This window comes from Saccoglossus kowalevskii, chromosome 15 (assembly GCF_978046115.1).
Source record: "Saccoglossus kowalevskii chromosome 15, keSacKowa6.1, whole genome shotgun sequence".
NCBI classification, from domain to species: domain Eukaryota; kingdom Metazoa; phylum Hemichordata; class Enteropneusta; family Harrimaniidae; genus Saccoglossus; species Saccoglossus kowalevskii.
This window is the reverse complement of record NC_140655.1, coordinates 6,700,175-6,714,356: the sequence shown is the minus strand read 5'-3', so window position 1 is coordinate 6,714,356 and position 14,182 is coordinate 6,700,175. Positions and strand designations below refer to the sequence as shown.

The 14,182-nt window shown below is 38.5% G+C and overlaps 1 protein-coding gene across 1 annotated transcript; it reads left to right on the top strand.

Annotated features, from left to right (window-relative positions):
* The first annotated feature begins 9,012 nt into the window (after positions 1–9,012).
* On the top strand, positions 9,013–9,942 carry LOC146733894 (zinc finger MYM-type protein 1-like). Its single transcript, XM_085490802.1, has one exon. It carries the CDS (start codon positions 9,013–9,015, stop codon positions 9,940–9,942), a length of 930 nt encoding a protein of 309 aa, XP_085346928.1.
* Positions 9,943–14,182: the final 4,240 nt, after the last annotated feature.

The following is a 14,182-nucleotide window of genomic DNA, read 5'->3' as shown; positions in this document are numbered from 1 at the left end:
GAATTGTAATATATGCAGTACTGCACATGTGAAGCTATTGACTATCCAAGATTTCACACGTTTGTTTTCTGTGCTTTAGTGGACAGATAAAACCTGAAATAAGGATGCAGACAGTATAAGTGCTACAAATAACAATATCATCACTATTGAAGAGCTGAGAGTCTGAATTGGATTGTTAGAAACTGAAGTGTTCGTGTGCATCCATCAGCATACATTCTTTCACAATCCCCAGGATGGTAATATATTCAACACTGTTTTCAAACTTCTGCTCCAGAACATCAACACTCGTAGAAAAAAAAGTACATTTACTAGATGTAATACCAGAAGCATTGCTATGCAGTGACATCAGAATCCGTCTCAATAAAAACCTTTCTATTAATAACTAACATGCAGTGTCTCGGGAGCATCTATGGCATTTATCACATTTGAGTACTCCATTAATTTTTACAGCTACGATAAGAATGATTTTTCTTGAAGTTGTCAAAACCAACAACCATCCCTTTACCAATTTTGCCCTGAATTTCAGCAGAAATAACTGGTAAATCATTTTTAGTAGTTCCTACAAGTTTAGTTTGAAGAGTGGTGGTCAGATCATGGAACTTGTAAGCCTGATATTTTTCTATATCAAGGATTCTAAATCTGGACTTTTATGGAACCTCACTTATCATGTACTATTATTTTCAATGTTTTTCACCCAGTCATATCAACTGAGGAAGACATCCAAGTCTAAGGCCAATTCAGACATATATTTATTCCCATTGGCCGATCCAAATTAACTCTTATCGACCAACTTCCTACGCTGAGAAACCAGATTCATACCATGGCTGTATGCAGGCACTCCATCACATTTCGCTAATGTTAAAACTTTTCTCTATTACCAGTGTCACACAATGCTATTTTTTGAGATGATTAGAGAACAGTGGAACACCATGCAAATACAATGTAGCTACATGTAAGTGAATTCGTCTGAGTAGCATATTAAAGGACCACAAACAGGCATTAGCCTATCGAGACACCGTGAAACGTGAGATGACATCCGCTACCACCCAAAACCTCGGTTATTCAAGTTATTCAACCCGAAGTGAAAGAAGATGTCATCACTTTTGCGTTCAAAGTTATGTATTCCCTCGCCGGGCGTCGTATACTACATATAAAAAAAACTTTGAACCAGTGCTGAATTTATTATCCCAACTTGGAATGTCCGTGAAATCAGATTTACACGTCAGTAAGAGTGTCACATACTGTAGCAAGAAATCCATGCACGAAATGATAAGTATTTTATCATCAGTGCTAGAAGACAAAACAATCAACGATCTGAAGCAGTCAATTCAATTATGCTGGACAAGACCACCGTTGTGAGTGTTGGCGAGCAATTGGACATTAAAATGTAGGTACTTGGACTCAAGGGGACATTTATGTGTAAAATTTTTGAAGATGGTCGAGCCACTGAAACCAGATGCTGACGACATTTATACTGTAACACTAAAAGCAGAAATGATCACCAGGCATGTGACAACGCATTTCCGGGAAAATGAGCTCAATTACGAGAAATTGGTTGGCGTGGGAAGAGACTGCGCCGCGGCTATGACCGGCAAGCGATCTGGTGTTGTAAAACGATTGCAGGAAATAGCTACTACTGCAATCGGAATTCAGTGTGTGCGCACCGATTGCAACTAGCATCACAGGGAGCTATGATCAACTGTACGCACTACCTATGAGCGGGGGGGGGGGGGTATCGGCTGGTATCTGGTGTAAGAAATAGACATCGAGGTCACGACTCAGTCTTGTGATTGGTTGTTGACAAAATACTGAACAAACCACGCCGTGCGTTCGGGCAAACCGTTAGGAATTCCTAAATGGAGTCATTTTGTGTAGTTTTCTTGATTTATTCTGTAGATATCGGTAAAATGTTGGCGAAATTTGAAGGAGCAACTAATATTCTTCAACCTGGTATTTTTTTTTAAGATTTTATTTTTCATTCTTGTGAGCTGGCTGGAACCTTCATCCCTCGTCTATTTCTTACACTAGATACCAGCCGATACCCCCCCCCCCCCGCTCATAGGGAGTGCGTGCAGTTGATCATAGTTCTTGGGCTCCCTGTAATTTAACCCTGATAGTTTACGCCGAGACAGCTCAACTACATATGGCAACGCCGATATGAGTGAACTGTCTCGTCATTTTCTCCAACGCGAGAAAGGGCATTCTGACATAACAGAAGGCGCCGTGAATGAATGGGGGCAACTTCATGAATTATTTAACAGACACCATTTTACACAAACCAGGTCTGAAATCTGGCGCCGTCGTCGATGTGTCATGTACTACACTGTCACTGCAATTCGAATTTTCTAACATCGTCCAACTTGCCTAGATATATTGCGTTCTGCCATGCCATACCGCCGACTCTGAGAGGACTTTTTCCCAATTAAAATTGGTAAAAACAATTCCACGAAATCGCCTGGATCAAGACAGTCTTTACAGTTTGATTAGAATTGCTGTTGACAGTCCATCTGTGGACACGTGCAACTACTCAAGTGCCGTGAAGAGATGGGCGGAGATGAAAAATAGACGCATATCTTTGAAGTAAGCATGCCGATTTTAACAAACCAATTTGACCGCCTTTATTACAAAATATTACTTAATGTCACTTAATTTCGTTTGGCTACAACTTTTTTTAAAACATTCAATTTCCAGTAGCTATTGATTTTTCTCAAAACAAAAATACAAAAAATACGTTCCTTTGAAACAGTTTATTTTTGGCCGACTTCATAAAACATTAATTTAAAAAAAACGATTTAACATCAGCACTGTTGTAATTATTTTGTGCCTTCAATTTGTTATGCATTATGTCTTCAAGGAAGATTATTTATCCTGTAGTGTGTTGTAATCTTCCATACTGTATATTGACCTGTCTTCTCACTAGTATTTTAACTTCTGTTGAAAAAAATACTCATTCCCTGTGGCCATTAATGAGCATATTAATGAGCTTATGAACCCTGAAATACACGCTAAACAATATTGACGGAAACGCTAACGTCATTAAGACTGACGAGTTCACAGTTCGCTATAATCTCTCCATATATCGACAATAATTGTGGTAGCAAAGTAGTTATTCGGCTTGACAACACGGTTGTTTGTAGCCAACTCTGAGATCCTGGTTCTACGTGTTCCGAGTTTACCAATTTTCCTTACATATACGTCCCATTACCGTTTACGGCGCAAAAATATAGCCCGACAACTCTGCGACTGAATTTAAATTACAGTCTTGGGGCAAGCTTTAAGGATAACACCATTTTCCACATGTCAAATTTGGAATGACACGTGGTGGAAGTAGCGACATAAATATAGAGTTCAATATACATTTCACTACAAACATCATTGAACGTTGTCAGACAAGACATAAAAAAGAACGAGTTTACAAAGTATGGTACACATATTTGCAAGCTCCGGAGTGGCGGTAGCCAGGTGTTCAAATTGAATGCGATGAAAACAACAAGAAATGTATGAATTACATACAAATATATACAAACGTAAAGGAAATGGTTTACTAAATACCTGAATTTAAATTACATTCTTAAGGTAAGCGTGAAGGACCGACAGCTGGCAAGACGATTCCGTGGCTCACAAAGAGCGACAGGCAACCATTCCACATGGTCACCAACCAACAAGTGAGAAGGGATTCAGAGAGCGCATCGCACCATGGGGTGAAGCAACCCAACATTTGCATATTAGACATCTGTACTCGATTTGGAATCTGGTTACAAAAGGGAATACTGTTTTTATATACAACTATTTCAATTGAAAATATTTTTATTTATTAGAATACATTGTCTAGAATTTTGATTTTTCAAAATAGAATTATGGGTAGAATATGACTGTTGTATACAATTAACAAAATGATTTCATAACTTGAATGCTGTTAAAATTTTCAGTATGAACATTACTTGTGTATATAATTAAAATACACGTATTTCTATTTTTGATTGACCAATCCTCAGCTGAAGAATTTCTGAGTTTATTGTCGGTTTCACACTTGTGGGTCAATGGTGATGTTACCTTTCCTGACAATTAAGTCATTGTGTATGCTGAAACAAATACATTTCTCGTATCAAAAACCTATTGACGTTGACAACGTGATTAACTATAGTTCCAGTCATGCACACATTTAAGTCCAATTGACTTAAATGTCTATGCGTAGACGTCTCACCACAATATGCCATGTGTCAAATATTTCAACACACATTAAACAGTTCACTTTCAGCTTCACTCCACTAGCGATGCAGAGCAGGGGCGTCGATCATGGGGGGGGGGGGGCACGTCCCCCCACTTTCTGAATGGTGGGGGACACAATATCAAATGCCCCCCCCCACTTTCGAGACCTACCCAAGTATCAATATTAGGCTTATATCATATAGCCTTTGTGTAAGGCCTTTGGTTCTGTGTACATGTACTGTACTTTTAATGATCAAGAATGAAAATCCAATGATTAACAATAGGTCTATTAAAGTCTCCCTTTACGATAATGGTAATCGTACGATGGTTTGCAAAATTTTACTGCACTTCATCAGATAAAAATAGCCCGCATCCCGAATTATTACTGCTAGTCTCTCCTCAGTCTTTAAGGAGTGTAATGCGGAAGTCGCAAGACCAAGTAGCCGAATTGTAGCAAGTTATGGATACGAGCTGTCTACGTTAACCCCGCGAAAGGTAAATTCAGTCCCCCGTGCAATCTGAATTCACCCGGGAATTTACACAAGCCTTTAATTATATCTACCTACGTTGACAAATCACAGTAAGTATACAACTTCAATTCAGTACTTTCTGCTAACGTAAAATAGGCGTTTTTGTGTGGAAAATTTCCTTGCATACGAACACCTAACAACACTTTCATGGGGTATTTGAAACCAAAAATTGTCATTTCAACTCAGTGGCCAATCAGCAACCGCCTTACAGTTGGATGAAATTTCGGTTTCAAATACCCCGGGAAAGTGTTTTTCGTGTAATTAGGTGTTCGTGTGCAAGGGATTTATCCACACAAAAACTATGAATTTGGTCGAATATTATTAGCGGTTGGCTTAATATAACGGATCGTTTGGCTGTGAAAGATTTGTATTTTTTCCCATATTTGTAGGAATCTGAAAAACGAGTTTCACAACTTCTCTCTTATTTAGTTTTATGTAGTATGTACCCATGTGATATCATATTTATTTTAGACTTCCGTGTGCGCCAGCTGACTGTGGCCTAAATTGAGTTCGTTCTGAGGTAAATACATTATATTAGGCTGAGCCGAAAAAGCTATAGCTCAAAACTCTAACTAGCTCCATTTGGGGTGCAGGAGTACTCTTTATATAGCTTTAATAGGCCTGTGAATATTTAGATATAATAGCGTACAGTATAAGAGGTAATGAGAAAGAAAAGGGGAAGGAAAGAGGCAACAAAGAGGGAGAGGACAAAAGAATTGCAAAAACAAAATGGGTTGAAACAGATGACTTTTGGAAGGGTTATTTCACCCTCTCAAATTCACCTTCTGACAAATGGGGGATGAAGTGGAAGGCTATACGCACCTAGGCTGCAATTATGGGAAAAGGGGGATTTTCATGCTATAATACGTTCGTCAGATGTAAACACTGAATGTTTTAATCAGGTTTCAGTCAAATAAACATGAGTGTGATTTTCAAACAAGAGTACATAATGTCTGATTTTTCTAGCAGGCAGCACATGCAATATAAATAACAAGCAGAAATCATGCCAGTGTGCGGTTCAGAATTAATACGCTTTATTAAGCTAGTAGTGAGTTCTATACACAATGGGATGATACTAAGGGAAATATTGCTAGTTATATTAATACATGTCACAATCCAAAAAACGGCATCAATTATAAGACAAACTAGACTACACGCTCATCAAAATTACAATAATGCGTGAAGCATACACGTTATAAATACAAGCAGTAAATTAAGAACTACCATTACAAGTTGGTAATACAACCGGTTAGACCTCATGAACACGTCACAACCAGTTCAGACTGTCCTAATGCCTGGCAAGTTCAAACATTCACTTGCTCGACACTTGCTTCACTCCACACAATCCAGAATTCCACTTCACAGCCTTCCACTCAGACTGCGCTCCATGCTCCATGCGTCACGATGGCTCACCACTCACAGGTCATCTGGAAAAGGGACAAGTACATGTACATTCCATAATACCTGCCGTTTTAAACACAACTAAAGAAACGTAACATGGATGTATTTAATCGGGCTACCGTACCCGGCACAGTTGAATGAACTACTAGGAAATGATTAAACTGAAATCTCAACTTACAGTTGCTTTGTGCTGGCGTCTTGTCCATATCCATCACCAAAGGGTGGAATCTCCAAATCTCAGGAATATCCCCAAGCTGCAAAACCAATTTGGCAGACCTCTACTCTATATATTTACCGAATACAGCGAAGTTACCACTGACTCCCACCAACTCAAAGCCTGAACGCCTTGCCAGTTGATAGTAAAATTACGAGTCACCACGAGTAGAATTGCCGGAGATGCTCACTCCCGGACAACTAACCACATCACACTGCAGAATTACCAAGCACACTGACCTACTTTGCATCACAAAAGCAGTTCTATTCATCACTCCAGCCTACTCTAGTAAACGTCCATACACCCACCTGTAAGTGCATACCACTAACTTCCAATACACACTCGCATACCAGCACACTGTAACTCAAACTATGACCTGATTCATGTACACCTGTACACTAGTTACTAAGCAACAGACTTAGCACTATTAAGTATATTATATGATGAGTTTATTCAATAAAGTTACTTTACAATACTATAACCTACAAACACAAATAACTAGACAATACCAAATAACATCCAAAATAGTGACAATTTTGTCACACATAAGCAAATTTATCACTGTACGAATTTCTGGCAATGCAAAATTAATACTTAAACCAAAGAGTCTTTAAGCGAGTCTAGTTGCACGATGGAGTGGACTAAAAATCAAATTTTGTCCCTCTAATTATACATAATCATATTTCCTCATTCACAGCCTTTCACGCACAGCCCACTGTTAAGGTACCAACAAAGTCGAACAAGCAACAAACATTGCATTCGTTTTTTTAGTGCACCTGGCTCTAAAAAGTAATTAATACAATACATAATAATAATACATGCAGCAGCAACGTTTTTGATGAGAAGAGTATTTACTTAATTGATAAAAAATGATGTATCTATTTACCCTTAACATGGTAAAATCTCGTTCATAGGAATTACAGTTTGGTCTAATGAGAGGGGAGGCAAGGGGGGTAGCTGGTACGGTTTTACGGGAAATAAAAAGGGTTTTTCACAATTTACGAATAAAAAAAAAGACGTTTTTACAGTTTACAGTGTTAACAAATGAAACATTGAATGGTCCGAAGAGCTCTCCGACTCAAATTCTCCACCATTGCTGCGCCGTGTGAAGAGACGCATGCGCATATTACCCTCGTAATGCTCTTCATTCGGTTAGAGGGCCTTTTACGTCTTGACATTCAATTTTGTAGTGAATTGTGTCATCTAGTCGTTTTACAGTTTCTAAAATGTAATTTCCCTGGATTATTCCTTACGATTTTTTTATTTGGATGTGAATTTTTGTACGTACGAGAAAAATGACACATTTTTACAGTGTACGAAAAAAATATTTGATTGATTACGTTGTACGTCTAGCCTGTGATTACAGAATTACGGAATTTATTTTTCTATTTACGTTGTACGAACAAAAAAATATTGCAATTACGTTGAACGAAAATAACCCTTGCCCCCCCCCTAATGAATATCTGAAACCACAAAACGTGGCACGCTCTCTCTGCCATTTAAACAATGGGTCATCTCAAATCTCGATTTTCTGAATAACAAAAGATTTTGTTTTGTTCACGTTTCTTGTATTGTTAAATTGCGTCATAGATTGCCAGTTACACAAGAAAGCCGGGCTCTTTTGTTACCAAGGCGTTCCTGTTACTCAATAATATGGAGGGACTCCCATTATATTTAACTATAATAGTGAGCTGTTATGAATCCACTTGAAAAACGAAAATCAATTTGACTTCTATCGAAATGATAAGGGATGCCAAATTTTTTTAATGAGGCAAGAATATCAACATCTTAAGTGATCTAATGAAATAGAATCATTGATTACATTCTTGCAATTTAGTTAGTGCCAAGAGTCCCTCAGATGCCAAATGATTGCTTTTGAGCGAGGTTTTACAGTTTACTTATGTATTTTATTTATTGTGTCATTGGCTTCACCTTTTTCTGTATCCGTTACGACGACTACCACATCACTCAAATCTTCAGAGCCGACATCTATCTTAACTTCACTGTTGCAGCTGCAGTACAATCTAGTTCTTCCACATCTGACGCATCATGTGACAACCCACCATTACCAATCTCAGTACCACAGGACCTAACCAACCATCTGACCAACCCTATCAACCCAAAGATGTCTACTTACCAGTCCAGATGCTAACCAATCGGACATTGAAGTTCCAAACGTCATGGTATGACAGGTTCCCTTGGCTCCATGTTCATTATGATATTGGTGCAGTATTGTGTATCAACTGCTTACAAGCAACAAGACAGCAATTTACAGGAATGGCAAAATGCAAAAAAGATACTTTTGTTAAAGTGGGTTTTAAAAACTGAAAAAAGGCAGTGGAAAAGTTCCAGAACCATGAAAAATCAGATGCCCATAAACTGTCAGTAGCTAGCCTTATTGCGTGAAATAAGTCTGATGGGGTCGATGTTCAACTGAATACAAAAAATGCGGGCAGATCAGGTCTCAGCGCAGAGGCTCTATTGAAGATCCTGACATCTCTACGGTACTTGGCTCAGCAAGGACTAGCTATTCGTGGAAAAGATGTGACAGGGGGTAATTTCCGTGCCTCATTAAATTTAAGAGCAGAGGATGATGATAATTAGAAATCATGGCTTTAACAAAAAATATCACATACGTCTTCTGAGCAGCAGAACAAAATGCTCCAACTTATGAGTCACAAAATACTCAGGGAACTATGTACTGAAATTACTAAGAGCAGTGCTACTAACAAAAGTACATTTGGTATCATTATTGATGGCACACAGGATTGCACTGGTCAGGAGCAGGAGTCGATCTGTATCAGATATGTATATGTTAACTTCAATGTAAGAGAAGGATTTATAGGCCTGTATCAAATGTCATCTACAACAGGTTTGTCCCTTTGCAAAATGCTAAAGGATGTATTAATACGATTCCAGCTTCCAATCGAGAAGCTTAGAGCACAGACTTATGATGGAGCCAGCAATATGTCTGGGATTTACCACGGCTGCCAAGCTGAAATAAAGAAAGTCCAACCCCTGGCATCCTACACTCACTGTGGCGCACACGTTTCACATTTGGTTGTATCGAAAGTTGTCCCTTCATCACCCTTCATACGAGATGCACTAGATTGCTTTCAGGAGCTGGGGAAATTATACAAAGGTTCGGGTAGATTCAAAAATGTGTACCTGCATCCCGATAACGATGATGATGAGAATGTGGATGGTTGTCGTAAACCACCAAGCCAGTTAAAACCTATCTGCCCAACACGGTGGCTCACTCGTGGTTCATCTATTCTGGCATTTCTAGATAATTACGAAGATGTCATTAAAGCACTGAGAACAGCGTCATCAGAGTTTGGAACCAACGTAGCATCACGAGCAACTGGGCTGTTAAAGTGTTTAAAGTCAGCAAAGTGCATACTTGGCTTGGTAGCTGCACTGCCTATCATCAAGTGTCTTGAAAATTTTAACAGGGCTTTGCAAGGTAATAGAATTAATATCTCCGGTATGCTTGAAGCTGCTGAGAGGGTGAAAAATGAGCTGCAGCGACTTTGTTCGGAAGAAACCTTGAGGGAGCTTTTCAAAGATACAGAAGTGAAAACTTGATCTCTGGTTATACGCAAACACAGGATTCCATCCAGGTATGACACAGGTGGAGGAGAATTTGATCTGTCAGTTGAAGGATTGTACAGGAGTGAATACTATAAGGTCCTGGACAGTGCAAGTGTCAACATGATAGACTACTTTACTTCCACGGACATAGAAGAGCAACAGAAGTTGGCGTCAATGTTACTTGAAGGTGAATACCACCAAGATTTGGTGAACAAGTATCCAGAGCTATCCGACTCACTTCCATTAAACATATCTTTCTTCTGCAGTCAGTACCAAGCATCATCTGTAGAGGAATACAGAACGATTTTTCAGAAAATGAATCCAGCTGTAAGTCGGATGTTTGTTGAAGTTGAAAATCTACTGCAACAACTACTCGTCTCTCCTGCCAGCTCAGCACTCTTCGGCGTATGAAGACATGGCTTTGTAGCACTATGACTCAACAGAGGTTAAACCATCTTATGGTTTCTAATGTCCATCGTGAACATCTAAAGAAATAGCAGAGGAGTTTGTCAGCAACTCAGACTCCAGACGCCGTACTTTTGGAAGGTTTGATTAGTAAAATGAGTTAAGTTAACTATAATGCTTGGACTCAATGTCAACAATGTTGAGTAGTATTTAGACAAATGCCAACATTCAGTGCAAGTTCATTATACAGTCTAATTTCTCGAGCAACATGTGTTACATGCCCCTAAATAATTATATTTTATTTGATTATGTATAATCATTTCATAAGTTAAAGCAGTTAACTGGTTAAATATGATAAGGCTACACCGATTTACTTTTATGGATGACATCCGCGCACGCATTAGTTTTCGCCTGTTCTCAAAAAAAAAAAAAATCTCCGACGACGAGTCTCCACAGATCGGTTTTCTGTTCGGAACTTGCCGACTCATATTGTCGTAAAGCGCCGACTTGACATTGACGCAATTGACGTTGGCCAGGGAGACGTTTACACAGCTATACAAGAGGTCGGTAGCGGCAAGCGAGTTTCGGTCAGACAACTTTGAGAACATATTGTTCAGAGTGGCTGTCCCGCGTTTCTTCTGCAACGATGAGAGAAATGGGAGAGGAGTGGTGGCCTAAAAGTCGGTCAGGTGAAAAATCAGTACGGTTGCTTTGTCCGCATTGAAGTCGACAAAACAGCAACGAAAGCAGCAAAAGCTCCTTGGCCGAAGTCCCCTTACGGGGTGAAGAAAAGTTTCTTATTATTTTTTTTTTCATTTTCTGATCCGGATAATTTGCTTGCACACACATTCAGTAATATTTTGATCATATGACGCATTTTCATCAAGATACATGTACATAATTTCCTGCATCCAAATTTGTGTTGACTCTCTGTTGGTGTTTTGTTTTTTTCAATATCGAGCCTCTTATAATTTGTTACATAGTTGAAGCAGTTCTAGAGCATTTGTGTCTACACTTAGTCTATCTGAAGTGTCACTTTAAAAGCTGTATTTTGAATGTCAAAGAAGTTAATTTCCAGGTTGTTGTTGACAAACTTATTGTTCATTTTTATTTTATTTTTTTCAATACAACACAGCAAGTTTTTCTTTATTATTGAGTTGATGTGTATGCCTTTGGCAAAGCTAACATCTGCCTTATCCTCTTGCCTTTTCAAAATCAAAGGTGATGATACCTGTGACAGTAATACAGTACGAAATGTGTACATCAACATGTGCCTCCTACAAATAAAGACTTGTTTTTTTTTGATACACTGTGGTTAAATTCGTAATAATAGCTCCGTAGTCCTGTGGCTTTAGCAGCATTTTTTTTTTTGGCCGAATTTTTTTTTCGCCCTCTCGCATTAGTTTTGGGGTCTTCAGAGGATGTCATCCATAAAATTAAATCAGTGTGGCCTAATATAATAAAAATGATAAACAATGATCAACCTGGTATGTGTGGGCCTGGTTATGTGTGGAATTACCTAGAACAATAAGAAAGAAAAAAAGGAGAAAACAGAACATTCCAGAACATTCTATTGAACATGTTTTGTAAACAACTCCGAATATGGAAATCCTCAAAATGCAAGTCATGGATGGATAGGCCACGTGATTGGGTAATGTGTAATCAAATCCACCGAAAGTTATCTGAAAAGTATGCACCAAATGAATTCATTTTGGTTGCATTTTTCAAAAATTTCTACCTTCTGAGGGGGGGGCACATCTCTTCTCAGACACCCCCCTGTCTGCGCAACCGCGGACATTGGCCGCAAAAGTGTCCCCTCCCCCACTTTTCAGAATGAATCGACACCCCTGATGCAGACACAGTCCGATCTTCAAATCGGATGCCTCAAACCTTACAGCACTCGCACCGAAACAATTTTCAGCCCTTTAACTCAGGATTCAAGTTCAGCACTCAATTCTATTGCATCAAAAAGCACAATTTCCTGAGTTAAATCAAATCTACCATGCGACCATTGCAGTACCGGCGACAGACAGACAAAACCCGCTCTCGATGGTTTTTTCCACTCCTTCGACCTTTGACCTGATCGATCTGAAAAAGTTTCTACCCTAAATTTACAATTTCAAATGACAATGCTCTAAATACATATTTAAAACCGAAATTAAACAATTCAATATGATTAAAGATGATTCACTGTCTTTCAACTTAATCTAAATATTTCCAACTATGGAGGGCGATGTACCCATATCTAAAAATGGTGCATAATGCAGATACGCTGAAATAAATTTACCTGCCCACGAAAAGATTGTAAAAACAAACCTAAATATCTAATTTACATAATGCAAAAAATGGGCTGTAGCCCAGGGTTACATTGGCATTAATATCGCAATAACATATAATAACATTTTATTCTACTTCTCAATGGGGCTTTGTGAAAGTTCATTCAAATCACCATGTATAGGTCAAAGAAGTGAAGCTATGAATTGTCTATAGTTCTTAATGTCATTTCCAAAAGTAATTTTTGATTTATTCCTGGCGTTATTGGAGTCCGATAGATTCACTAGATAATATATAGATTAATACAAATTGATGAAAATAGAAATATGCTGTATTCGCCTGGCAACCATCACGGTGAAAACTCTCATAAAATCGTACTTTTGGATAGTTGTCAGGACTCCCCTGAAGAGTGTATGAAGATTACCCCTATGTGTGGAGCATAAATAAATTTGGCCATTCAGGACTACTTCAAAATTGAGTTTGCGTTGTTTTCTTGAATTTAGCTTTTTTCACCGTTTCTTCGTCCGGCGTTCCACAGCAGCGCGCGCATAGAAATACACGGTACAGTGGTGCGCGTCTTGTGACGTAGCTCCGTTCCCGAGGATACGCGTTGTATCAATCTCCTTCCCATACATTAATGAATATTTCGGATGTCACACACGTTTCCCCACTTTTTGTAGTTCGGTTTCAAATGAAACAACTGCGGAAAAATTAACGTGCATAGTGAGGTGATTGACCACAAAATTGAAGGCTGCCTTTGCGTAAAGCGCAAAGACCTATGGGAAGGAGATTGGGTGACAACATTTCTTTAGTTTCTTTTAATGGATGCTATGTAACAAGACTATCTTCTGCACTCAATACGATGTTGGTCTTATAATATACGATACTGGTTTTATAATATACGACCCAAAATCATTAATATATGATGCAAATACTTTATTATACGATGTAGAAATTGTAATATATGACGTGCAAATTTTAATATACGACGCAAATACTTTAATACACAATACAGAAACTGTAATATGTGATGCAGAAACTAATATATGATGTGTAAATTTCAATATACGTTGCAGATACTTTAATATATGTTGCAGATATTGTTATATACAATATAGAAACTTCATTATATGCAGAAAATTTATTATCTGATGTGCAAGTTTTAATATGATAAACAGATACTTTAATATATGATGTGCAAACTCCATTATGTTACGAACAAACGTATATGGCAGCATTAATTAGAGTGAAACGAGACGCATGCGCACAAGTTATTTCTGAGTAGCCGCCATTTATAATATGAACCAAACGATGGGAGATATTCTAGAAAGAATCGGTTTTGGAAACCTTGCATAGCGATTCGCAGATGAAAGAATAGAGATCAACATCATTTCGTAACTAACGGATGATGAATTAAGTCGACTCAAGATTTGTTCAATTGGCCTCCGTGCAAAGCTTCGTAAACTGTGTGCAGCTTAATGCTGACAGTGGCGCTGAACATTCAAGCAGCACTTCTACTGGTGAGTCCGCCTCTTTCGCTCAACGAACTTTACAG